Source organism: Mus pahari, chromosome 9, assembly GCF_900095145.1.
Source record: "Mus pahari chromosome 9, PAHARI_EIJ_v1.1, whole genome shotgun sequence".
Taxonomy (NCBI): domain Eukaryota; kingdom Metazoa; phylum Chordata; class Mammalia; order Rodentia; family Muridae; genus Mus; species Mus pahari.
Window position 1 is genome coordinate 89,538,221 of NC_034598.1, and position 27,832 is coordinate 89,566,052.

General features: G+C 47.2%; 1 protein-coding gene across 1 annotated transcript in view; it reads right to left on the reverse strand.

Moving 5' to 3' along the window:
• Btbd11 (BTB domain containing 11) overlaps positions 1 to 27,832 on the reverse strand; it is a 278,823-nt gene that overhangs the window by 120,729 nt on the left and 130,262 nt on the right. The window contains exon 2 of the mRNA XM_021204847.1: positions 4,285 to 4,434. Within this exon, the coding sequence (XP_021060506.1) occupies positions 4,285 to 4,434 (150 nt within the window). The remainder of the gene's footprint in view (positions 1 to 4,284; positions 4,435 to 27,832) is intronic.

The following is a 27,832-nucleotide window of genomic DNA, read 5'->3' on the forward strand; positions in this document are numbered from 1 at the left end:
CATATATATAAATACATACATATGTAGAGTTTATTATAAGGTACTGACTGTTTCTCTTAACATCTTACCTTTGTCATGTGGCAGCCTCAATATCTTCTTATAAAACAAGAGACACAAGTTCTGGACATTTAATGACCCTAAGACACAGCTATTAAAAAAAAAAACACAAAATGAAACACACACACACACTGAGAGACACACACACACACACACACACACACACACACACTGATTATGCCATGACTTAAATGCCAAAAAAATAGTTTTCTTTTTTTTTTTTTTTTTTTTTTTTTGTAGTTTTGTATCTTAGGCACTAAAAAATGTTCTAAGGCAAGGTCTCTAGACATCACCAGACTCCCAACAGGGGAACGTCACTTATAAGCTTTAGATCAACCACATAGCAAGGAGTCAGAAGATATTGTTACTAGGGACACTATCTCATGGCTTTGGAGGTCTGAAAAGGATGGGAATCCAACCTCTCAACACAGAGGCCAGGAAGCAGCTATCTTGTGACTGGTACGGTTTGCATATGAGGCGTGCCTCACTTAAAGCTGTCGGAGGTTTGGCTTCTGGCCTGTGGTGCTACCTTAGCAGGTGCTAGAAACTTCAGGAGGTGAAACCTAGGTGGAGGAAGTCATTTCTGGGGATGGGTCCTTGAAATGATCATGTCCCTCCCTGCTCTCTTCCTGTCTTGTTCTAGGCTTCCTGTTTGCAAGGAGTTAAAAAAACAAATCCCCCTTGGAAACATAATCCTATCACCATGATGTTCTGCCTCACAATGAATCAAGAAACACAGAACCAAGTTGCCAGGGATGGAACCCTCTGAAGCCGTGGGCCCCAATAAACCTCTTTCTCTTGTGTTGTTCTGTTGGATATTTTGTTACAATGAAAGAAAAGCAATAAACACAGTGCCAGAGATAGGCTCCCACTCCCCCAAGGCTTGCTATCACAGAGATGCAGCATGTCCCCATGGGAGGTCATGTCCTGGGTGGGTCAGGGATTCCTCTAGAGGAGGGGCAGAATGGGTTCTGGGTGCAGAAGCTTTGCATAGCTCAGGATCTGCTGTGATTGCTGTATCAACTTCTGCACAGTTTAGTTGTGTAGAAATCAACACTCCAGTTCCACTGGGAACTGAGAGACAGCTAAGCTGTTTAACAGTCAACTGAGAGTCTTGAGCAAATATAACGGTAATTTCCTTTGCTTGCTGTCCTGGATAGTTTTTATTGTCAACTCAAGGGCATCTCAGCTGAGGGATTTCTCAGGTAATTCTCAGACTAGATCGCCCAGTGGCGGCAGGGGGGGAGGGGGGAACCTGTCTTGACTGTTGATTGACTGATGTGGCAAGGCCTAGCCCACTGTGGGCGGTGCCACCCTCAGGCAGGTAGTCTTGAGTTGTATAAGAAAGCAGGCTAAACATGAGCTGAGAGAGCAAGCCAGTAGGCAGCACCCCTCCAGTACCTCGGCTTCAGTTCTTGTCTCCAGGCTCCTGCCTGAGTTTGTCCTGTACTTCCCTCTGTGATGGAACATGACCTGGAAGTAGATGCTGAAATAAATCCTTTCCTGCTCCAGGCTGCTTTTGGTCTTGTGCACTTTATCACAGCAACAGAGAAGAAAGGAATACAGTGGGTCTGTCTGTCTGGCACAGGCCCAAATCACGGCGTATATAACCAAATATTCTTCAAACCCGGGATACTCCAAACTTGACTGTTTTCTCTGTGTGGGCAATTTTTTTTTTTTCTGCAACAAAATGCCTAACAGAAATAAGAGAGGAAAGATCTTTGGCTCACAGGGTTCAGTCCTCTGAAACCCTATGTCCTCTCTTGGCTTCATGTGTGTGTGCAGAAAATCAGGAAGGCAGAAACGAGACACCATGACAGTCACACCTAGAAGAACGCTTCCTAATCCTCCAGACATTTCTCATTTTTTTCCACTTATTTATCTGTGTGCTATGTGAGTGAGTGTGCATGTGCCAAGGCTTCCATGAGGGTGTTGTGCCAAGGCATCCATGAGGGTGTTGTGCCAAGGCATCCATGAGGGTGTTGTGCCAAGGCTTCCATGGGGGTGTTGTGCCAAGGCTTCCATGGGGGTGTTGGAGGACAGCTTGAGGAGATTGTTCTCTTCTTTCACCATGTGGGGCTTGGGGATGGAGTTTGGGTCATCAGTCTGGGCAGCAGCACCTTCACCCACTGAGCCACCTCAGTGGTCCTCTCTGGGCACTTTTTCATCCAATCAAGGTAGCACAATTGAACACCATGTCCTCTCTTATTTCTTTTATACTTTTTTGTGACCCTCCTCCTTTCCTTCTTTCTTTACCCCCTTTCTTCTGTGCTTCATACTTCCCAAGTTCCAGATACTGTTGCATGTATGTATGTATGTATGTATGTATGTATGTATCCAGGTATCTATCATGTATCTATGTATCTATCTATCATTTATCTATCTATCATCTATATATTTATCTATCATCTATGTATGTATGTATGTATGTATGTATGTATGTATGTATCTATCCATCTAGGTATCTATCATGTATCTATGTATCTGTCTATCATTTATCTATCATCTATATATTTATCTATCAACTATGTATGTATTATGTATGTATCTAGGTATCTAGGTATCTATCTATCTATCTATCATGTATCTATGTATCTGTCTATCTATCATTTATCTATCTATCATCTATATATTTATCTATCATCTATGTATGTATATATGTATCTATCTATCTATTTATCATGTATCTATTTATCTATCTATTATCTATCTATCTATCTATCTATCATGTATCTATGCATCTGTGTATCTATCTTCTATTTATCTATCTATCTATCTATCTATCTATCTATCATCTATCTATCTATCATGTATCTATATGTCTATCATTAATGTATGTATGTATGTATCTATCATATATCTATATGTCTATCATCTATGTATATATGTATGTATGTATATATGTATGTATCTATCTATCTATCAATGTATCTATCTATCTATCTATCTATCTATCTATCTATCTATCTATCTATCTATCTATCATTATCTATCTGGTACTGTTCTATCAGTGGACACATCAAACGTTTGTTCCATCAAGAAGGGAGGACAGATTCCAGCAGGGAGAGAGGCAATGCATAAAGTAAAGAAGCTAAATGTGGAGCGTGACTAGGAGACGGGAGGGAGGGGACTGTTATGGGTTTTGGACTTTTAATTGGAGTAATAAAAAACGGTCTAAAACAGACTGTGGTTATGGTTGTGCAACTTGATAAATATACTAAAAATGACGGAACTGGATGCGTAAGTAAGCTGTGTGTGAATTGTGCCTCAATAAAGAGACCATGGAAACACAAATTCATCGAGTACGCTGGAGGATGGTAGGTGCTGGGCAAAAACACTTAAGAGCGATCGATAAGGGATGAAGGCTGCTATGGACCAATGAACTGAATGTGTATGTCCTCCGCGGTTCACGTGTGGAAGCCTCAGTCTGCAGTGTAATGGTGTTAGAAAGCGGAGCAATTAGTAGATGCTTAGGGTTAGGCAAGCCCAAGAGGGTGGGGCCCTCACGATAAGCCTTACAGGAAGAGGCCCCTTGAGAAGGTAAGGACTGTAAGCTGGGTAGAGAGCCTTCACCAGGAGATGAATTTCTGACCTTGAACTTCCCACCCTCTAGAGCTGTGAGAAAGAAAAGTCTCCCTTCCCCCCCAATACACTGTCTCTGTGTATGCCCACAGTGTGAGGGTACCCTTGGAGACCAGAAGAGGGGGTCCTGAGAGCAGTTCTGAGGACTTCGGCTTGCCCTGAGGGACAGAAAGGAACCAGGGGAGGGTTCTGAACAGAAGACAGAGGAGGTCTGGCGTCCATTCAACAGATGCTGCCGTAGCCATCAATAGTTAACGGGCACTATTTAGAGATCACATATATTGCCTGCAGCAGGTAAGATACCACACCCTGAGATAGACATCTATGTATTCCGTATCAGAACATCACCCAGCACTGCCTGAGATGATTTCTTCAGCGTAATTGGAAAGGAAACAGGTTCGGGGCAGATGCAGACTTGATTTCACAAAGGCAATGACAGAGCTGGGAGACTTAGCAGTCCTTCCTCTAGAACCCTCATCTTCCCTAATTTCACTGGTACTGCTTTGTGTACACAGTAAGCACTCAATACAGGCTCCCTGGACAGGTCAGCATGAGCACCTTTGGCGTGAAAGACTGGCCATGTCACTTCTGACATAGAGACGCTAGGTGGGGCAGACACCAGGTTTGGAGAGAGTGTCCACTTACTGAGCTCGGCGATGCTGCCCACCCGTGTGGCCAGCAGGGACTGCTCGATGGTCCTCAGCTCCGACTGGCTGAACATGGGGAGCTCTCCGGGCTTGCTGGGCCGCTGTGGGTCTCGGTGCAGGTTCAGGCTCTCTGGCAGGCTCAGCACACCTGCAATAGGGAGGGACAGAGAAGACAACAACTGGTTATTTTTCCATTCATCAATCGAGGGGAGCCAAACCTCTAACTGTCAGAAGCCGAGACAGGAACCGACACGCTGGACCTCCAACCCCTTTTGGAACAGGGTGGCATACAGAGCTCCCACTGGCGCTAGGCCCAAACATTATGCAGCCAAGGGTGACCTTGAACTTGTGGTTCTCCCACCTCTATCTCCTGAGTGCTGGGATTGCAGGTGTGCACAACCACGTCCAGTGTATTTGGTGCTGGGAATCAAACCTAGGCTTCATTCCTGCTAGGCAAGCAGAAACCAACTGAGCTACATCCCAGACAGTGGACCCCTTTTAGATATAGATGATAATTTACCAGCCATGTGAGCCTTTGTCTGGACCCTATATTTCCAAAGATCATGAACAGACTTGTTCTCTGGCCTGTCAGAGAATCTGTCTGCCATGAGGCGCTTCTCCTGAACCCAGAGATGACTCCTGATCCTTTCTTCCAGAGACAACCCAAGCACTGGGGACTGGGGAAGGGCAGTCCCCGCCGGCGGTAACCTTTGAGGACTTTCTTCATTGGTTGAATACATGTAACTGGTGTGGATGGCCTGTGATCTGGGAGACAAGGCTTCAGGATTTCTCTGTAGTGATGTATATGGGGTTGGTGCTAGGATTTCTATACCTTGTACTGCGAATGCCCACAGAAATTCCTGGAATGCAATATTCTTCCCTCCCTTCCTGCTCTGGAAACATTTAGTGAGGACCTGAATTGTAACTATGTGGCTTACCCAGAGGCATTTACCTGGCACTAAATCGCTAACCACCCCTGGGAGGAAGGAGTGTGTCCCTGCTTCTTGAATTTCAAGTCTGATGAATTGACTTACTTTGGTCAAGGGTACGTTAACAGAGAGGATAGACTCAGAGCCTGAAAAGTGCCTATGACATTGAACCTGCTTTCTTGAGCTCTGCCTTTATGATGAACAGAACATACTCTGGGTAGCCTTGCTCATTTAAGGACACACACACACACACACACACACACACACACACACACCATCGATGCTCACAGAGTAACTTGGGAGAGATAACTCATGATCCACATGCAGGTGCTGAATGATGGAAGTGATGTTAGCCAACTGGCAGAGGGAGAGGAAGCAGAATGCAAAGCCGGTGAGCTCAGCTTCACTCATCACCCACCCGGCTCAGGTCACAGATCTCAGTAGCCCCACCCAAATCCTGCCACTCAATGCCCTGGCTGAGACTGTGCGGGGAGGAGGAGGCAGCTAGAGTAACCATTGTTTCCAATGTATGGTAACAGTGGCTAAAGGATACGAAGGCCCATTCAATTTTAATACTCTGAAATATACTTCATATCACAGCCCAGCACACCGAGGGCCCACTAAGGTGCTGGAACAGGCAATGAGCTTGGGAAACATCACAGCCTGGCAGACAGACCAATACAGCCTCACTATTCACAGGACACTGGAGGATCTTTCAGTTTTTAGACAGGGAAGGCCAGACCTACCGAAGGTGCCCAGTATGCAAGAGACCCTTCTGCCTCTCTAACATCCTCCCACTGGAACTAGGCAGGAAGTCCTTGAGTCGTCTTCTTCCTTCCTCACACCAACGTGAGGGTCAGAGGCTGAACCAAGCAGCTACTGCCACAGCAATAGATCTTTGGAGTATCCCTCATCTGAGGTCTCTGATGTCTGTGGCTCTAACACACGGACCTCCTATCCCCTTGAAGGGATCAATACATATGATGCCAGAAAACCATGATCAGGACTAGAAAGTGAGGTTAAATATCATGGACCCCTCACTTGTGTGTGGGTAGAGGGAAGTAGAATCAAGGGGCTTGAAGAGCCAAGAGTGAAGTCCTGAACACTGGGGAAGGGGCAGACCAGTATCAGCACAGGTCCTCAGGTGTCCCCAAGGTTTTCATGTGCCTGTGGTTTTCATCACTGGCTGTGGGTTAACCCAGATCGCCCTCCCATATGCCGCCCCCTCCACAGGGCTCAACGGGCACAGGAGAAAGAAACTTGAGTCTGGGTCTCTGAGCTTCACCGTAGCTTGGCTCCTCTGTGCTTGACCTCAGAAGGTCTGAGACCCTCAGTGTGAAGTGGGGGCGGGGAATGGGGGTTGGGATAAAGCACTGGATTTGTCTTTCTTCTGGAGCTGCTGGGGATGGGGATGTGAAATGAGATCTGATGGGCTGTCTTTCAAGTGCTAAGCAAAAGGGTTCACCACACATCGACCTGAGATGAAAGTCGGCGTACAAACGCCAGCTCTGGATTTCTTCACGCTTGATTGCGCAGATGAACAATCCCCCTTGGAATTGCTTGTCCTTTCGGAGAGGTATGAAATTCAAATGTGGAAATGCCATTATTCAAAGAAGCCTTGAGGACTGGATGACGGAGATTTGCAAAATCTGTAATCGATCTATTATGCAAAGATTATGTCTTACGGCTTTATTTTCTTCTTGAGAACTCCATATATAGTGTCTTAGGATTCTCTAGCTGTGACGAGACATCGTGCCCACGGCAACTCTTATGAAAGGAAACATTTCACTGAGACTGGCTTACAGTTCAGAGGTTTAGTCCATTGTTGTCATGGCGAGAAGCACGGAGACACACAGGGCAGACATAGAGCTGGAGAAGGAGCCGGAAGTTCCACACCCGGATTGGCAGGCATCAGAGAGTGACTTGAGTTTCTGAACTGTCAAAGCTCACCTACAGTGACACACTTCCTCCAACAAGGCCATACCAAGGACACACCTCCTAACAATGCCACTCTCTATCGGCCCACGGAGCCATTATCATTCAAATCGCCTCATAGGGCTTAACACATAAACTGAAGTACTTATTTTTTTCTAGTGTAAAAACTATCTAGATGAATAAGAAGGCCTGGGCACCATAGTTTAGGGTCTGATGCAAGTCTGTTATTGGAGTTGAGGAGAGGATGACTTGGTGATTGAGATCCAAGGTCACAATTGAATCCAATTAAGGTTGAAGTTCAGAGGGATGGGAGAGATGATTCAGCTGGTCAAGTATTTGCTGTAAGCATGAAGACCTGAAAAAGGCATGTAAAAGCCAAATATGGGGCTGGTGAGATGGCTCAGCAGGTAAGAGCACTGACTGCTCTTCTGAAAGGTCCTGAGTTCAAATCCCAGCAACCACATGGTGGCTTACAACCACCCATAATGAGATCTGATGCCCTCTTCTGATGTGTCTGAAGTCAGCTACAGTGTACTTATTTATAATAATAAATAAATCTTTGGGTCAGAGCAAGTGGGCCTGACCAGAGTAAGGGGGGTTGACCAGAGCGAGCAGAGGTCCTAAATTCAATTTCCAACAACTATATGAAGGCTCGCAACTATCTGTACAGCTACAGTGTAATCATATACATAAAATTTTTTAAAAATCTTTTTTAAAAAAAGACAAATATAGCAGCATGCACCTGCAACCCTAGCCCTGGTGTGTGTGTGTGTGTGTGTGTGTGTGTGTGTGTGTGTGTAGATAGGAATTTGCTAGCCAGCCAGCCCAGCCAAATCAGTGAGCTCCAGGTTCAGGGAGAGACCTTGCATAATAATAATAATAATAATAACAACAACAACAACAATAATAATAACAATAATAATAATGGTTGAGACTGATAGAGGAAGAGTGCTGATGTTGACTATATATACATGTACACACTCAGCAGTGTACACACACACACACACACACACACACACACACTGCCCCTGAGAAATCTGTCTTTGTGAGATTCTGTGTATTTTTCATTTGGCTGAAGGAGTTCATTCAAATCCTCAAAAAGGGCTGTTACCTCCAAGAACTACAATCAGTCCACGGCTGTGAGTGCCACCACAGGCCACGCCCATCAAGGTTTCTGATCAAGGCTGGTGCTGAGATGCAGAAAGGCCAGCAGGGCGTGGCCCACGGAGCCGAGTTACTTTGCAAACTGGATAAAACTTCTCCAGGCTCCAGATAGTTTCCCTCCCTGTTGAGAACAGCTAAACTGTGGGCACTGTGAGTTTATTGTGATGATTAAACCGAGCAGTGTACTGAGACTCTCCGGCCTCTGGCATGAGAGCTTCACAGACACTGCCCTACCAAACCAGAAGTCTCATCGATCTTGTATCTGGATTCAGTGAGAATCCTCCTTCCAAGGTCTCGTGTGACTGAAGAAAGAGAATCTTTTGGTCAAGTCACCCAGTGCATAAGACCTAAGGGCTCTACTACTGTGCATGGGATCTTGGACACACTATGTCCAGCAGCTCCTCTGTCATGGAGGCCATCAGATAAGCTGCTCTTCCAGCCTGCTTCCCTTCTGAGGTGCACAGCATGGCCCTGTGGCAAACAGAGTGCCCTACCTTCCTCTGTTTTTTATCACTGGACCTGGGTCAGGGATGGATTTCCCCATGAGGAGAAACCCATACTTGCCAGCACCCAGCCTCAGGGATGATGCTGGTGATGATGGAGGAGGAGGCCAGCTAAGTTTTACTGAGTACCAACTCAGTTGTCCTCCCCACAGTTACCTGGCAACAGTCAGGTAGGCGTGACCTACTATAAAAGGGGCTGCTTGGCCCCGCCTTGCTCTCTTGCTCCTCTCTTGTTTTCTCTTGCTCACCTCTCCCTCCTCCCATGTGATCATAGCGGGCCTCTACTCCTCTACTTCTGCTCTCTCTACTCCTCTACTTCTGCTCTCTCTCTCTCTCTCTCTCTCTCTCTCTCTCTCTCTCTCTCTTTCTCCCCTCCCCTTCTCTGCCTCTACTACCATCTTAACTGCCTTCCCCATGCCTTTAATAAACTCTATTCTACACTATACCATCATGTGGCTGATCTGTCAAGGTGAAGGGATGCCTTGGCCTGGGCCCGGTGAGATACCCCCTCCCCCCATACCTCACCACACCTTCATAGAACATACCCCCTTCTCTCTTTATCTTTTTATAAACACAACAACACTAAAGTAGAAGAACCCGTTGTTGTTGTTGTTGTTGTTGTTGTTGTTGCTGTTGTTGTTAATTATGATGACGTGATGATTTGGAGGCACCAAAAGGTAATAGTTTAGGACAGTCTCTGGATTCGAATGGTCTTCCTTTGAATCGTAACTACAGTACTTATGGTGGCTCGACACTCTTGGCCTACAGGTTGCCTATCTTTGGTGATTCCTGGGAGTAACCAAGAGTTTTGATGTAGCAACAGAAGGAGCCAGAGTCAGGAGATGCATATGCCATGCTGAGGGTGGGGTGACAACGTGGGTCTGGTACTCTTGGCACAGGGTTGGACTCTGCCTCCTCTGTCTCTGGCTGCAAGAGGAGAGTAGACAATGCTGGTGCTGGCTGCCAACCTGGGCTCGGTCTTCCATTGAGTGAGAAGCTGAAAGCTAAGATCCTGCCAGCAGCTCGGCTTGCCCAGAGAACGGGAGGGACGGAGCCTTGGAAGAGACAGGACTCGCTGCTCATGCCCACTTTGCCACCTTCCCCGGCTTGGCCTTGGTTGCCCTGGCCCCATTCCACCCTTCGCAGTGTTTGATATTGCTCTCGCCGTGGCTGGTTGGAGAGGCAGGAACAGGATAATATATATGGACAAGCTGGCACGGCGAACGGAGTCGATAAATGTTTGCTAATAAAGTAAGTAAATGAAGTTCTTTGGAGCTAAAGATTTAGGAAGTCAATAACCCAGTCGCTGCTAGAAGGCTTTCTTTTACTGTTAGATTTATGAAGAAAAAAATATAGGAAGTCAGAGCTTTTTTTCTTTTCTTTTTAAAAATATGTCTATACCACCAGCTTGGAGCTCCCCCTTTTATTTGAAAAAATTTGGCAGCAGGAAGCAGATTTAGGGCCGGTTTAGTGAGCCCTCTGTCTGTGTGAAACAAGCCCTTTTTCTGCTAGTGTGAGCACAGTTCCTGGTTCACGGTTTGCCCAAGTTTCCTTTTCAGAGATCTTTCTTAAAAGTATTGGACCCAGGGCACTTCAGAATGAGAGTGGAGGATACATCAATGTAGATCCTTTCTAGAAATGGGTACCAGGACACATTGAGATGTGTCTAAAACCTGTTTAAGGAAGGGCGTGTTGACCTTCAGAAAATGCAAATACCCGGGCCAGGTTGATACCTGACGCCCAAGGCCTCCAGCTTAGCTGTGAACTCAGACCTCCACCAGCTGGAATATTGTGGAAGAAACTACAGAGGTCAGACTTCGTCCTGTGTCGTCCTGTGTGGTTCCGTGAAGCCGCCCCAGGCAAGCCCAAGGCAGCCTCAGTTTCCGATGCTTCCTAGGGACTCAGTGCCAGCTGGGATTTTGAGACTCCACAGAGCAGTTCAAAGAGACTGAGTTCTGGAGGCTGGGTTTGGCCCACAGCGCTGATGCATTTAGTTAGCCTCCCCTGAAGCACCGGTTTCCTTGGGAATACTATAGAATAACGGAGTACAATCCAGCATAACCGTCAGTCGCCTTGCCGCTGGAAGATTAAATGAGTGAAATACAGCTTGCTCTCTATAAATAGCTCAATAATGGCAGCTGCTATTATCATTATAATTGTTGTTGGAGGACAGTCAGGGGAGGAACAAAGGCCCAGAGGCAGGTGCTCAGCATGTGGGGGAAGTGCCAGAGCCGAGGGCGCAGAGGTGGTAAGTGGACACGGGCAGCTGCAGATCACAGAGGACTTTACGCCAGAATCTCTACCTTCCCCTACAAGGCGCTATGCCGCTCTCTCCACTGATAGCCCATTTTCTAGAAACAGTGATCTGCATCTCCATTGCTCTCTTCCCTCCTCCACCCCTACTTCCACTGGTCTAACAAATTCAAGGTATTTCTGGTAAAGAACGGGGCAACAAAAGGGTCCGTAGGGAGGAAAGGCTGATGTGTGCTGAGCCTGTTAGAGAAAGGAAGAGTGCCAAGCCCGGAGATGCCGTCCGCTGATGGAGCGCTGAGAATGGATTGGGTGAGGGCTCATGGGTGACCCCCCAAAGACTTTCGGTCTGACCTTGAGTAAGGTGGGACGCACTGGAGGATCCCAAATGGAGAAGGGTGGCATTGGACCCGGTTTTGAAGGGCCACTCTAGAGCGGCTAGTAGAGGGCATACATAAAATGGGCCAGACAACGAAGATGCTAAGTGGATGCTGGGTGTAAGAAAAAAGAGAAGAGTCTAATGGCAAGGGGCACAGGGTGGGTCTGTATTTCCTTGAGGGGCCTGGGTTTGTTGAAAAAGCATCTTTAAGATCATGCTAAGCACACTTCCTTGCTGCTCCTCGGATGCAGTCTTATCATGTGAGCCCTGTGGTGGGAGATATTTCTTTCCCTCTTCTGTCCTGTCAGTAAGGATCGTTGCTAATCATACCCGCCAGGCTGTTTGTTGGCCCCCTTCTGCACTCCACCCTCTTCTCTCCTAGGGTTCTGCCTCCACTGTATCATCCATGCAATCTCTCTGCATAGCCCTCAGTGCTATCTACCCTGAAAGGAAAAAAAAACCACATTTCCCAGTTTCCCCATGTCTTTAGTGAAGGAACTTCCTACGGTTTAGTGGGTCATGAGAACACTTGCTTTAGGCCCTAACTCTTCCTAAGAGTCTCAGAGGAGTGTTATTGAAGATCTCCCAGGGGTCTGGGGTGGCTGTGGAAGTGTCAACGGTGGTCAGCTCCCAGGAGGGAAGTGTGTGGTCTTTGGATCGTTTTCTACAAAGCTCACCTGCTCCGTGCACAGTGGTGACACTGAGGGGGAAAGCGGGCATGGAACTGGATAAAAATCAGCCTTGGGGCTGATTCTATGAGTTAGAAATAGTCTTTAACATTTCAATTTTTTTCATAGCAATAGATCAGACAGAAATTTGGACAACCGGGACTATTTTGCTTTATATCAAGTTGATTGTGCATCTACCTCTTAGATATTTATAATCCAAATGTATATATCCACTCATCCATTCAACCACCTCCCAAGCCATCCTCTAACTCACTCATCCATCTGCACACCCATCCATTCACCCATCTATCCATCCATCCATCCGTCTATCCATCATCCATTACATCCACCCACTCATCCATCCATCCACCCATTCATCATCCACCTATCCCACCCATCCATCCACCCACCCATTTATCCATCCATCTCATCCACCCACCCACCCATCTATCCATCCATCCACCCATATATCCATCTATCTACTCATCCAACCATCCACCCACCCACCCATCTATACATCCATCCATCCATCCATCCACCCACCCATCTATCCATCCATCCTTCCACCCACCCACCTACATAACAGGTCATTTTTAATTAATTAAATAAAACGTGTGAGGATTTACAATGTGCTAAACCAGAGACACGGTATACAATATAACAAATCAGCTGATTTCATGCAGCTTAATGTCCATCTATCCTTCTGTCATTCACTCTTTCATCATACATCTTATCTTTCTTTCTGTCCTTCCATCTATTGACTCCACACCCTGTGCCTGATTGGGGCTGCAGTGAAAAGTAAGCCACGCTGAAGCTGCCCTTAAGGAACTCAATGAGGTGGCGAGGCTGTCCATGCCCATGAGTGCTGCAGGTGCTGTAAAGGATGTCTGCATGCTATGTGGATGGCATGATAAGGAACTGGGTATTCCACCTGGGTGGCAGACCAAGAAAGGCTTCATGGATGAAGAGAGAATGAACCCATGTTCATTGTGTGTCCTGGATGGGCTAGTGGAAGGTATAAAGGCAAGAAAACACATGTGTCGTGGTGACTGCATGAAGATGCTTATTGCTGGGGCAACATGCAGAAGGGAGTTTCAATGAAGTGGGTAGGGCTGGGCCAAGGAGGGGTCAGAGTGCCTATTGAGTGTCTCTATCATTGAGGCAAGCGACCTCCCTGAGAGCCAGTTCTGGTGTCTCATTCCAACCTACATGAGGCCAAGGTTCCTGAATAGCATTCTGGTTAGACTAGCCATGGGAAATACAGCACAGGTCTCAGCTCAGGCTGCCAGCCAGCTCAGAGCAATGCAACATCCACACTGTTCTCTGTCCCTTGGCTGCCTAGGGCCCGAGTGCTGCCTGTGAGCTCTGGCTCAGCACATGTCTTATCCTGTGAGATGTCTCTCTGTGCGCTCAACACCCACCCTATCTTCCCTACCTCACCTCTACCTCACCTCTACCTCACCCCCTACTTCACCTCTAACCTCCACCTCTACCTCACCTCTACCTCACCTCTACCTCCACCTCTGCCTCATCTGTGCCTCACCTCTACCTCACCTCTACCTCACAGTACAGTTAGCCCCTGGGTTTTGCTGGGCGAGACCCCTGGCTGGATTCTGTTTCTACAGAACTCTCTAATGACCTTCATCCTAGAATGAGGGTCTCTTTCCCTGAGTAGATGCTGAGATAATGAAGACATCCACAAGTTGACATCCTTTCTCTTAGATGTCCCTTTACAACCTTGCTCCTTCTGCAGACATTCATTTAAAACACCTAAACTGTTTGCAAACAACAATCATAAAGTCACACATAGGCATCTGAAAGACTTTAACATTAAAAACAGTAAGCAGAAAGCAACCTCCTTTTCTTTCCCTACCCCACTCTCCCAAGGGACTCTATTACCAGTTTCTTATGTAAGATCTTTCTATCAACACTCATTCACTCACTAATTTACTCATTCATTCACTGACTCACCCATTCACTGACTCACTCATCCACTCACTCACTTGTTCACTCATTCACTCACTCACTCGTTCACTTACTCATTCACTCACTCACTCATTCATTCATGCACTCACTCACTCACTCATTCACTCACTCACTTACTCATTCTCTCACTCATTCACTGACTCGCTCACTCATTCACTTACTTACTCATTCACTCACTCATTCGTTCATGCATTCATTCACTCACTCACTCACTCAGTCATCCACTCACTCACTCATTCACTGACTCACTCACTCATTCACTGACTCGCTCACTCATTCACTTACTTATTCATCCACTCACTCATTGACTCACTCAATCACTCACTCATTCACTCACTCACTCATTCACTCACCCATCCACTCACTCACTCACTCACTCACTCAACATTACTCAGCTCAAACAATGTGCAGGTTCTCCAGGGAATAAAAGTCTGATAGTTCTTGCTTTCTAGATCACAGAATCCAGCGAGAGAGACTAACGTTCATCTAAAGAGCATACAGAAGACAATGCAAGTAGAACTTTGCAAAACACTATGAAGAAAATGTCCATGCATGCTACCATGCCCTAACCCATGTATAAGCTAGATGGTAGTATCACTTAATTTAATTTAATTTAATTTCTGTTGCCCTGCTAAGACCGAAGTCTGACATTACCAGAAAGTCCCCAGCTCAGTGCAAAGTGGTGAGTTCCCTTTACTAGCAGGGCTTTTCCTTCTCTGACCCTGTCTGAGGAACCCCAAGACCCTATACCCTCTACCTGCAGAATTTGGTTAGACGACTTACTTACTTACTCATTCAGCTTCCTTTTTTCCAAATAAGAGCCCATTCAGCCAGCACCTGAAATTCCTGGAATGCCTTCCCATGCTAATGAGGCATCTCACTCAGCAAATGACCTTTTCTACCCTGGATATACCTACACACTTCCCCAAAACTATATAACCCTTGATTCACCTGGATAAAGTTGACCTGCCTCCCTGAGCCCCTGTGAGCCATCATCACTGTTCTTACTCATGGGCCATCAGAAACCCTGTTTTCCAACTCTGCTCTGCTCCCTTTGTCCTCGTGGGCCAGTGACCAATGACTCTGGGAGAGGGGAGATCCACGAATTCATATAATTCTAAGTAAACATACTTTCCCTGTAGGCATTAGCATCTGTTTCCCTTTGTCCCTAAGTCAGTCTACCCAGATTCTCATTGATAAAAACGTTCTTTGCACTTTAAGAATCCAGCCTTTTGCTGACCTAAGTGCTGCACACGGACGTCTCAGTTGTCCATCTGTTTTTTATGTGTGCTTTCAGCATCATTCCAACCAGGGATGTTCTCATTCAACTTGGCTCTCTATAGGTGTAGGCTTATGTTTATTATGTTTATTAAGTGCTTCCTTTGTAGGGAGATACACACTTGCCCGGTGAACAAAAGGACTGATGCTCAGACCCCCAGAACCCATGCAAATGCTGAGTGCATATGGTGGCTTGCTTACAATTCCAGCCTTGCAAGGCAGAGATGGGATCCTAGGAACAAGCTGGCTAGGGAGTCCCATCATGCTGGTGAGTCCGGCTTCAACTGAGAGACCATGCCTCAAAGAATAAGTGAGAGAGTGACTGAGGAAGAGTTCCAGCATCAATCTCAGGCCTCTACATGCATGCACAGAAGTTTACATATAAACCTTGACACACACATACACAAAAAGAAGAAGAAACGAAGTGTTTCCACTAAGTAGGATTACTAAAAGTTGTTTTTCAGAGTAGCCAATCAACCGTGTCAGTGACTACTGTCTAAACCATCTTAGCCCACTGATTTACATCCTGCTCTGTAAACCACTTTATTTCTAGGTATGATGGATTGCATTCACCTCAGTATTTCCCACTTTATCCTATCGATCTCACCTTTTTTTTTTTTTTTTTTTTTTTTCCAGTGTGGGAAATAAATTGTTTCATTATTGCAGCTTCATAAAGGCTTTGAAATCAGAAAGGACTGGTCTCGATTCAACCTCACTTTTTTTTTTTTAAATGACACTTAGAGGCTATTTTTATCTCATTCTCTCCAATATCAATTTAAATTCTGAATCATTGGATCTCTGAATGCCGTCCAATTGGCGAAGAAGATTGCATGGGAGAGGAAAGCCAACGATGGAGTGGTTCGGATGCATAAGCCCATTAAAGACCATGTTTGAACACACACTATGCTTCCTGAGGCACGTTTAGCTCTCTCTTCACTGCTCCCAACTCTGGTTCTACCTCAGAGTCCTCAGGGGAACTTCCTTCGTAAAAACAAGTTGAATTCATGAATGAGTCCTGGGTAGAATTCTTGATAGAGAAGAAGGATTAGTGTTAAAGAAAGGTGTTAAAGCCATATTAACACCCCCCTGGGTGGTCTTCTCTGTTACAGAAATTAAAGGGAGCTGGAAAAAAAATTGGAGGATTTCACACCAGCTGCCAGCAGCATTTGATGCCAAGGACAAATATTCACAGATCTGTCTCCTCCGGGGATATATACAAGCCATTTCCAGGTAAAAGCAAGGATTCCCGCTAGAAGGGAGGCTGCTGTACCTGGCTGCCTTCCAGGGGGACATTTCTTTCCAATAGAGTCTCTACACAGTAAGAGGATTATTTCTATGCATCACGAAGCCCCTTAGGGCCTGCAATATTCCGAGTCACCCACAAAAGATTAAATCACATTTAACCCAGCTTCAGTGCTAAGTATATTTAATTGTATTCTATATCTTCGAAGTCTGACTATCTTTAATTAAACAGCCTGATGATAGATTTATTACTTATTTGATATGATATGGTAGAGAACTATTCACTGAAATGTTTAATAAATGGAAATACCCTATGGCTGACCACATAGAATGACAGGTGTGGGAGATCTTTCCATCTTCTGAGATCTTCTTCAATTTCTTTCTTTAGGGGTTTGAAGTTCTTGTCGTACAGATCTTTCACTTCCTTAGTTAGAGTCACACCTAGGTATTTTATATTATTTGTGACTATTGTGAAGGGTGTTGTTTCCCTAATTTCTTTCTCATCCCGTCTGTCCTTCGTGTAGAGGAAGGCCACTGATTTGTTTGAGTTAATTTTATATCCAGCTACTGCACTGAAGCTGTTTATCAGGTTTAGGAGTTCTCTGGTGGACTTTTTAGGGTCACTTATGTATACCATCATATCATCTGCAAATAATGATAATTTGACTTCTTCCTTACCAATTTGTATCCCCTTGATCTCCTTTTGTTGTCGGATTGCTCTGGCTAGGACTTCAAGTCCTTTTTCAAAAAAAAAAAAAAAAAAAAAAAAAAGAATGACAGGTGTGTGTGTGTGTGTGTACTCGCGCGCGCACACACACACGCATGCGCACATGCATCTATAGCATTTTGAAAATTCGCTGTATTCCTCCATTAACACAGTATAGAGATTGATAGTGCATAAAAGCACACGCCTGCCATTTGCAGCCTCGCATGTGTATACAGACATAAATAACTAATCGGTCTTCCACAATCCATCAAAGCTACAAAGATTACTAAACTGGCTTTTAAAAACTTTAGAATCCCATTAGGGCAAATTCAGCTGCTGACTACAGAGCAAATAACAAACCACAAGAGGACTCTAAACTCTCATTTGTGGCTGCTGCTAAGTTAAAGGTAGCACACTTTCACTTTCAACTAGACTGGGGGGGGGGAGGCTGGTGGGAGCTGGCGGGGGTGGGGGGTGTGGAGCGGGATGCAGAGGTAAGACCTAACCTTGCCGAGTAGCTTTTAACCTTGCTGGTTATCCTTTTCTACTAGACATGTGGGAAGGATGCCACTGGGGGTCATGTCCAATATGAGGCTTTAACAAGCCCAGCATTCCTTGAGGAATCTCAGATGTAGCTCAGTGGCTCTCAGATCCCCGACATGAGCCAAAGCCTGAGACTGAAGAGACTCAGAGACTGCCAGTATATTGAACAGTGGCTCAGAAAGATGCAAGTCTGCCTAAAGCCCAACATCTGTAAGAGGGACCACTTGATTTGCATGCCAGTAAGTGAAGGGCACCAGGATGAGCTGATGCTGGGCTTGGAGCACGTTGTCAGCCCAGTGGCACAGATAGGGCCTTGAACAGCGGCGGGAGACCAGACACACTAGTTGTCATGAGTTCATCTCTGTTGCTGGGATAAGACACTCTGACAGAAGCTACTATAAGAAAGACAGGGCTTTTTTGGCTCACATTCCTAGGGTACAGGCTGTCAGTGTAGGGAAGTCAGGGCAGGAGCTTAAAGTTGCTGGTCACACCCTCAGTCGGGAGCAGGAAGGAATGAATGCATGTGAGCTTGCTGGTGCTCAGCTTCCATCCATGCCTAATCAGTCTGAGACCCAGAGCCAGGGAAAGGTGCTGGGCAAAATGGCAGGTCTCCCTGCTGCCATTCATATCGTCAAGACAATCCCACAGAGACATGCCCACAGTTTCTCACTGGGACCCTCAACCCAGGTGAATCTACATCGTGTCAAGCTGACAGTTACACTGAGGCAGCCATGTGGGGAGGGGAAAGTGATCAGTGTGGGGATCTACAGGCTGAGGGATGCCATAGTTTGTTGGCCACCAACAAAACCTGGGAGAGATGCATGGATCAAATTCTATCCCGCAGCCTCCCATAGTAAGCAAAGCTGTGGATGCCTCCATTTCAGATCTCCAGCTTCCAGAATACAAGAAAATGCATTACTGTGTTTGTAATCCATCAGGCCTGTGGCCAGAACTGATTTCTCTCTGGGTGTTAAACACACCTGACTGCTCGAAGCAAAACTTTGAGCCCATGACCTTCTTCCTCTCCCACTTGAACAACCTGTAGTGGCTCCCTCTTGGCTGGAGGATGCGATGGAAACTATTTACCCAGGGCTTAAAGGCCTCCGTGGCCTTCGCCTGGCCTAGCTGTCCAAACAAATTCCATTCCACTCACAAACCCACAAAGCCACTGATGTCCCTGGATACGATGTTCCACATCCCTGTCTCAGCTCACACAACTTTTCTAATCTCCAAGGCTCTCCCCTCAGAGTTCTATGGGGAGCCATTCCAGGCTTTTCTGAGCATAACATGACACTGCTTCCCCGGGCAGGCTGACCCAAACTCCCCTAAATAGCCTCAGATCGTCTACGCCCCCACTTTACACAGCAGGATATCCAATAATATTTGGGTAAGGTCAGAAATGATAGTACTCATGGAAAATGAGAATGAAGACTTTTGTGGGACTTCCTGTGGGCCAGACACTATTCCGTGCACCTCGCGCCATTAATTATTTTACTCCTCACACCCCTCAGTAGTTTGCATGGTTATCCTTCTCCAGATGATGAGAAGGAGGCTCAGAGAGGTTAGGTTTCTTTCCAGATATCACACAGATGGGGGTATAGGTGGGGTTGGGGATTAATCCATTTGGCTTCAGAGCTTGTCCTGCTCAGAAAGACAGGGAGTGGCTATGCTGGGAAGGACTTGAAGATGCATCTGAGATAGGGAAAAGCCAGAGGCAGAGAAACGATCCTGGCATAGAGTGCATAAGGCCAGGCTGCTGGTATCCGGGCACGAGGAGATAACAGTTTAGGCCAGGGAAGGGCTGGGTCTGCTCAGAGCCTGCACCAGAGGCCAATAAGTGACTAAAGGAGCCAGCGATCCTTGGCTAAGTAGCAGCCTGGGTTGCAGAGACCTGTATATGACTTCAGGTGGGGTGGGAGACATAGAGAGATTTTAGTGACTCATCAAGGCTGACACATGTCAGGGCTGGCCCTGAGCTGACCCTGGATTCCAGGTCAGGGGCTCTGAGCACCAGGACTGGAAGTCACAGATAGGGAGTGGTTAGAATCAAGCTAGTGATGTACAAGAACCATCACCTTGTTAGCCTGAAGCATTAGACACGATGGCTGGTCAGAGTGGATGAAGGCTGCTTTGGTGTAGGGGACACTGTCCAGGTAAGCAGGAGGTGAGAGGAGAGTGCTGGGAGCAGCAGCCAGCAGCATATACTAATGTGCGGATACCAGTGCCATATACTAATGTGTGGATACCAGTGCCATATACTAATGTGCGGATACCAGCGCCATATACTAATGTGCGGATACCAGCGCCATATACTAATGTGCAGAGATGTTCACCTTTCACCCTACCAGCTGCTGTCAGCAGAGCCGGGCCTCAGTGGCAACAGACTCACAATGATCCTTCCCCACCCCCCAAACACACGTCTGAAGGTTGGTTAACTCTAGGGAGTCAGGGGCTGGTTAGAGGAACACGTTTTCTATTTGAACTTTGTATGCAGGTGCTTGCACATATAAACACACAGCCCCTGAGTGTTTACACACACGTACAAGCACAGCTGCCCTTCTATTGGCTGTTGGTGTGTGAGCTCGACTGCCTTCCGGTACAAAGCACTGTGCCAACAGAGAAAAATGATCTACCCCTCTCCCCGAGGGAACTTTCTCAACAGATGTGATTATGCATCTTCAGAGTCTGCGTCTGTTATTTAGAAGCAGTGAGTCGTGAAATTTCAGGCCCCGTAAGCTAGGGAGCTATAGATCTTATGAAGTACAGCTGCCAGCATTCCCAGACCCGAAGCACACTATGATGATCCCTTATCAGAGTTCGTGGGTAAGCTCCTTTTCATAGAGGTAAGCAAGGACCAGAGAGGGTAGGGAGCTTCCCCGGGGTCACACAGTCTTGGATAATGGAAAGCCACTTCAAGTGCCAGGCTGAATTATCAAGTTGAAAGGAATCAGAATTGTGGTGTTGAATTCCAGTTTCAAGGTCAGTGGAGTTTTCAAGGTCAGTGGAGTAACGGTCTTCAAAGATGTTTAACCATTAACTCACCAGAACCTATGAATATGAAAGGGACTTTCGAAGGGCTGTGCCCAGTCTCTCCCAGGTCTCCAAAGGGACACGGTTCAGTCAACCCCTTGCTCTTAGCTCAACAAGAGATTCTGACCTCCACAGCATGAAAACCGTTTCAGGGCACTTTGTCTGGACGTCTGTATGGTGGTCATGCGAGACTCGGCATTCAGGTTAGGCTGAGCCACACGAGATGGTTCTTGTGTACTGGGCCTGGTGAGACCATTCGTAAGCGGCATCACTAGTCTTCCTGGAGACCCAGGAAGTAGTTGCCTTGACTTATCCAGTGGGAAGTGGGCACACAGGACTCGATACCTTAAGAGGTGTACCAGCTGCTCATGGGAAAGGTTTACCCACAGTCCAAGGAGCACATATGTGGAAAGCACCTAGGAGGGGACTGTGAGGTTGGACTGTGACATCTCTGGAGCCCTTCTGGCCCCTCTGACCCCTGTCAGAGATGAAGGTCTCGGGATGTCTGTGTCTAACTCTAATCACACCGGGGCCAGTGTCTGTCCTTAGTCACAAATTTAGGTTTCCAATAGCTGGACTTGGGCAGCTCAGCTATCACTCCCAGGGTAGGTTCAGGCTGGTCTCTGATCAAGCCTAGTGTACTTGCAGACTATTTAAGTGTGGGAACACCGGTGTGGGTGTGGCTGTGCCAGTAAGGTGGGGCCTGGCTCCCTCCCAGGTTGGATGCTCGTAGGAGGGATTGGCTGATTCAGAATGAGTCACTGTGGCTTTGTGGCTGGGCCAACTAAAGAAGGCTGGCCCCTGTCCCACTGCCTCATCCCAGACACCAGAGGAGAGAGGGCTTCATTGGTAAGGACAACAGGTGACACGGGGGAGCCTCCGACAACATAGACCCAGAGAGGCTGCCCTATGATCTGGGAGTCCTGGTTGTCCCCTCCTGTCCCCTCTATTGTGGGATTATGATCACAAGCCTGTTCTCTCTCCCCGACCTTCCACATACACTTTCTGCATTTCCTTTCCCAGATGGTTAGTGACAGCTCCACTGTGTCCCCACAGTCCCCTGACAGGAGCTGCAGCATCAAAGGCTTGTTTTTGCAGGCTCTGGAGGGCCTGTGACGCTACATTCCATGCTTTGATTAAAAATGATCCCACAGGTACATTGCTTCTACCTAAGTAAATAACCGGTCCCATGCTCATGCAAGTAAATTGAATATGGTTGCACACACACACACACACACACACACACACACACACACACACACACAAAGACTGAGAGCAGTAGGGTTACCTGGGACAAAAGGATTTGATGGAAGAAAGGCATAAGAGAAGATGATGGGGGAGACTGATTAAAGAACATTGTATATGTATGTATATGTATATGATGTATATGTATATGATGTATATGTATATGTAGTATATGCATATAATGTATATGTATATGCAGTATATGTATATGATATATATGTAGTATATGTATATACACATATATGGGTATGAAGTTGTAAAAGAGTAAATAAATTAAATAATGATTTACAAAACCCAGAATGACCCCCAAGGCCCTGTTTGAAGAGAGGCTGGGCTCAGCAGGAAAGGTAAGTGCTGCCTGGGGAAAACCCAAGCCCTGGGTGGTGTCAGGGCAGGAGGAGGCCTTTCTTGTACTTCTTGGTTCCTGGCACTTGATAGCCATGGCCACCTGGCTTCCTGGCCACACCCTGGGAGCCTGGGAGCAGCCTTGTGGCCAGGCTTCTTTGCAAAGCACCTCTAGCTTTTGTTAGCCCCTCACAGCTGACAGCCTGGCCTATAGCCCACCTTTCTGTCTGAGTGTGGAGGAGCTGAGGTGGGGCTTCATCTTTAGGCCTGGATCTGCCTGGATCACTCTCTGCAGCTCTGCTCCAATAGCTTGAACAAAACACCGTTAGCACTATTAGAGAGCCTTTATTCATGTCAGGGTCTGATATTGCCTAGAGAGATGCTTTGTCCCAGGGAGCCCCTGCTATGGTTCACAGCAAAGTGGCCCCTACAGCTTCCCTTGTGGGGTCAGTGAAGGGATGGAGCCAGGGCTTGGTATTGCACCCAATAGAGTGCCTCCTCCTGCTGCAGTTTCAGCCCCAGGGGACACCTGAGGCAGCAGCTCAGCCTTGTATGGCTTGGCCCTGGGAAAGTTCTATTCAGTAATCTAGCCTCTGGTGTGCACCTGCTTCTGGTGTGTTTAATGTCACTCTGATTCTAAGAGCAGCACTGGCGAGTGTCTGCTGAGCTCAGGTTCCAATGCAGGCATTAGTACACAGTGCCTTCCCAGCCCTTGGTGCTGGAGGGCATGAGTTTATCTCTGGGGAAAGGCTAGAGGCTGCCCATCGCACACAGCTAATAAGCAGGCAGAGAATTTAGCATGAGGTTTTTTTTTCCCCCTTGGCTGTCCCTGCAAAGGACTAGCTTTAGCAGGCATGTCACTTTCTTTGGTGATATTAAGTGAGTTTGGTTAGACCTCTGGAGGGAGAGGCCTACTATAGGCCCTTAAGTCATTCTAAGAGGGAGGGGGGGGGAAGCCTGGGTGGGAGGGGTCAGGCTTGGTGAGAATTTCTTAGAGGGGCAGGAAAGCTGTCCCTGCTGCTTCTGGTGCTAAAAGGAAAAGTGTTGGCTTCCCGAGAAGGAGCCAAGGAGAGCCAAGGACACACCCCATTCTGTGCCAGCCTCAGGCAAGAGAGTGGCATCTCCCCAAGGATCTTCCCTGCACTTGCTGCAGGAGAAGGCAGCTCGTCACTGTCAGCAAGCATCTCTCCATTTCTTTTTCAGATGGAAACATTGGTGTCTGGTCAATAAGTTGTCATCACTAGGTGTCAGTGGATGGAAGTATCTGTGACAGGAGAGGGTGTAGGGAAGAGGGATCCCTCCATATTCTGCCTCTAAATTCTCACTGCATCTCAGTGTGCCTTTACAATGTCTCCCCAGACACCCGCGCTTGCCAATCTTCTTACCTAAACCCCTCCGTCTCAAGAGGCCACCCCCCAGGGCTCAGCCTAGCTGCCCAAAGGACAAGCCAACAACAGTCCTTAAGCCACTCAGCCTAGCACCCTGCATTTAGGGGAGGGTCAGGACTGGGTCTCCACCATCTGGCAGGGGGCCAGCCTTTGAGCAAAGTGTGGTGCAAAGAACAGTGCAGGGTTGACTTTCACTGAGGAGGAAGGGAGTGAGGAGAGCAGAGCAGATGCTGAGAGGGAGACATGCCATTTCTGTGCCATTCTCTGTCAATGGCAGGCCAGGGCTCAGGCATTCTCAGGACACATATGCTGCGGCACCGGGCTAAGGGGTTCTTCATCTGGCTAGTAGAATAAGGGAATTAGTATATAACCGTCTTGTTCTGGGTCTTGGGCTTAAGCTAATTCCCAGCTTACTCAGATGAATGGTCATGCAGATCTGAGTTCGAATCCCCAGTTCCAATCCTTGGAAGCGGGGTTGCCCTGTCTAGTTAACTCATTTCACTGTGGCAGCAGTAATGAATTGTGCTAAGCCAAGCTTCGGGTGAACAGGATACGGACTCTGGCTGGGGTGGCCCCACCCCCCCCTCCTGTGAAGTTGCTATTGCTCTTTAGATGGAAAAGGGTCAATTTGCAAATTAACTTTATTTGGTATAGTTCACATCCAATAATATACTCATTATTGAATGTGCAGCCTTAGGAGTCTCAGCCAGCGGGCCATCTGATATCTAATTAAACAAGAACTCAATCAAGTCACAGAGTGGATTTGCTCTTCTTTTCATTGTTGTGACTGAGTACGAGAGAGGAAGCGTTTATTTTGGCTCACAGTTGAAGAGATACAGCTAATCCTGGCGGGGAAGGCAAGGGGTGACCGGTTACATTGTATCCACTATGTGTGAGACCATAGAGAGAGGTGAATGCTAATATTCAGCTTGCTTCCCCCCACTTTGATCCTGCCAGAGACCCCAGCCCATGGGAAACTGCCGCTCACATCCCAGGTGGGTCTTTCCTGCTCTGTTAAACCTTTCTAGAAACATCTTCAAAGAAACACCCAGAGATGTGTTTCCATGGTGACACTGAATCCCATCAAGTTGACATGAAGATGAAGGTTTATATGATTACATGGCACTTCCATCATCCCCTAACACTGGGAGATGGAGGCTGCCAGCTAGCAAAGGGGACCAGAGTGGCCTGAGCTGTGGCTGTGACTCCAGAACCTAAATTCTGTCTCTCCCTCCCTCCATGCCTCCTAAATCTTCGACCTCCAGGCTGTATCTCCCGCACCCGAGTCCCGCCTTTGCTTTTCACCGTGGCAAAGGCTGTCCTTCTCTTCCCCCTTGAGTGCCTCTTCCCCTCCCCAGCAGCCTGCGTTTTTGGAACTATTCCCCCTTCAGAGCCACTCTGTCCCTCTGGCACCTCTTCCCGGTGCACACCGCCTTGACACCAGCATCACATCCCAGGACGCAGCTCAGACCCTCTGCTGCGGGTGATCAACTGCCATTGTCAGAAGGGGCAGAGCATCTTCTTGGTCTTCCTGATAAAGGGCTTTTTTCAAAAGGGAGTTCAATGATGTGGTACTGAAATTAGAGAGAAAAAACCAACAGGGTGTGCAATCTGGAGCTCTTAGCAAGAGCCAGAAGGAAGGTGTGGGCAGTCTAAGCAGAAAGAGGACCTTGGCGACTGCCAAGGCTCTGTGGCAGACATGCCCTGAAAACCGAGAACAGCACCCAAGGCCTCCTTTCCTTGTGTTTTTTCCTTCTTATTTGAGGGGACATAAAATTGCCCTCCTTCTAGGAAACATGGACTTTGGGAACAAAAGCAGCATTCTGTCTCCTGGGGACAGCCAAGGGGGAACTATTACATATTTTTGGTTTAGCCTTCCTGTTAGCTAAGAGTTTGTCTGGGAAGCCCAGAGCTTGGGGGTGTATCTAGGACAGTAAAGACTAATGGCTCCCCACATGAATTGCTGCCAGGGCATCTTTCAGTGTCCTTAGCTTTGAGCATGGAAAGACACAATAACTGTTGTTTATTCTCACGGCTTTCCAGCCCTGGGCCAGTCTGAAGGCCCTGCTGTGGATTTATAGTCTGTGGTTCTTTCTTCCTCTAATACCCGCCACCCAAGCCCTTTTCTTGAGACAGGTTCTCACTGTGTAGCCTTGGCTGGCCTGGAACGCACTATACAGACCAGGCTAGCCCTGAATTCACAGGGGATCCACCTGCTTCTGCCTCAAAGTGCTTGGGATTGAAGGCATGCATCACCTTGCCCTGCCCTGCCCCTTTGTTATATTTTGAGACAAGATACCATGTAGCCTCAGAACTGGAACTCACTATGCAGACAAGGAGGACTATGAATTGCTGATCTTCTTGCCTCTACGTTACTTACTAGTGCTGGGATTACTGGTGTGAGCCACCGTGTCTGATTTAAGCAGCACTGGGGATCTAAGCCAGAACTTTATGCACGCTAGGCAAGCACTGTACCAACCCAGCGCTGTCCCTAGGAGCTCGTGGTTAAGACAACGTCCCTACCTGCACATCCACTACAAGCCAGCAGCAGGAACTGGGGAGGAAGAACACTTCTGCTCTCTAGGAAAAACTGAGAAAAGCCAGGCGTGGAGTGCACAGCAGATTGTATGCTGTGCAGTATCAGATTTCCAGCTACAAATGGGGTTCACAGGCGCAGTGATGGATGAAATAATGATAACCAGCCTCTGCAGCTCGACTACCTGGGTTCAAACCCCAGCTCACCTACACAGCAGCTGTGTGACTTTGAGAAAGTTACTGACCTCTCTGGGCCTCCTTGGTCTGTTGTTTATTTGTAACACAGGACTTAGAAGTGCTATGAAGGTTAAAGTAAGGGCCAAGTGTGAGAAACTGCAGGACAGCAGCCAGCTCAGAGGGCTGTGAACATTAGCGACTCACTATTCAAAGCTGTGAGAACTTCACAACGTCTCAGACACCAGACAACTAAGGGGATTGGGAACCCCAATGCCTGCTTCTCTTTCTGTCATCTGTATACTTCCCCCCAACGAGCCTGTGTCCTTGCCCTGTCTCTGCCCAGCCCCATCCGCACATATCCTCAGCAATGACGAGGAACAAGAAAGTCCCTGTCACCTCTGTACACAGCAGAGAAGCAGCTGAGGGCAAAAGGATGCTTGAAGTCATCCTTCAGGCCACCGCACGCACTTCCTTTTGCTAACATAATTTCCACCATCATTTTGTATGGTCCTGGAAATATTGCCTTATAAGAGAAAAGCTATGTTGTGTGTCAAGAGACTATGAAAAAATAAAAATAAATAAAACAATGATCTCATTTATTGCCCTGCAGGAATAATCCCTCCTGGGCTGGGATAACACATGATTGATGGGCAAGGCTGGGTGCTTTGCTTTGGGAGGTCAAGTGTTCTGCTCTTTCTGTTGCTTGGATCATCAATATGAAAACCCACACAGGCACTTGTGTGTGCACGCACACATACATACACACACATACAAGTGCAGATGTATGCCACATAAGCACACATACATACAAACACACACACTTGAGTATACACCTGAATATACAATACACATGTAGACACACACACCATGCATGCATACACACATATGAACACACACACACACAGACTCACACATACACACACAGGCATACATACAAACACATCCCGGAAAATACAGAGAGACACATATGCACATGCACACACAGACTCACACATATAGGCACACACATATCCACATACAAGATATATGCACATGTGCACATGCACACACACATACATGTACACATGCATGGACACACATAACATACACAGACACACACAGTTCCAGAGTTACAAGAGCTTTCCTTTCAAAATAACATGGGTTAAACCGGGCGTGGTGGCGCACGCCTTTAATCCCAGCACTTGGGAGGCAGAGGCAGGCGGATTTCTGAGTGCGAGGCCAGCCTGGTCTACAGAGTGAGTTC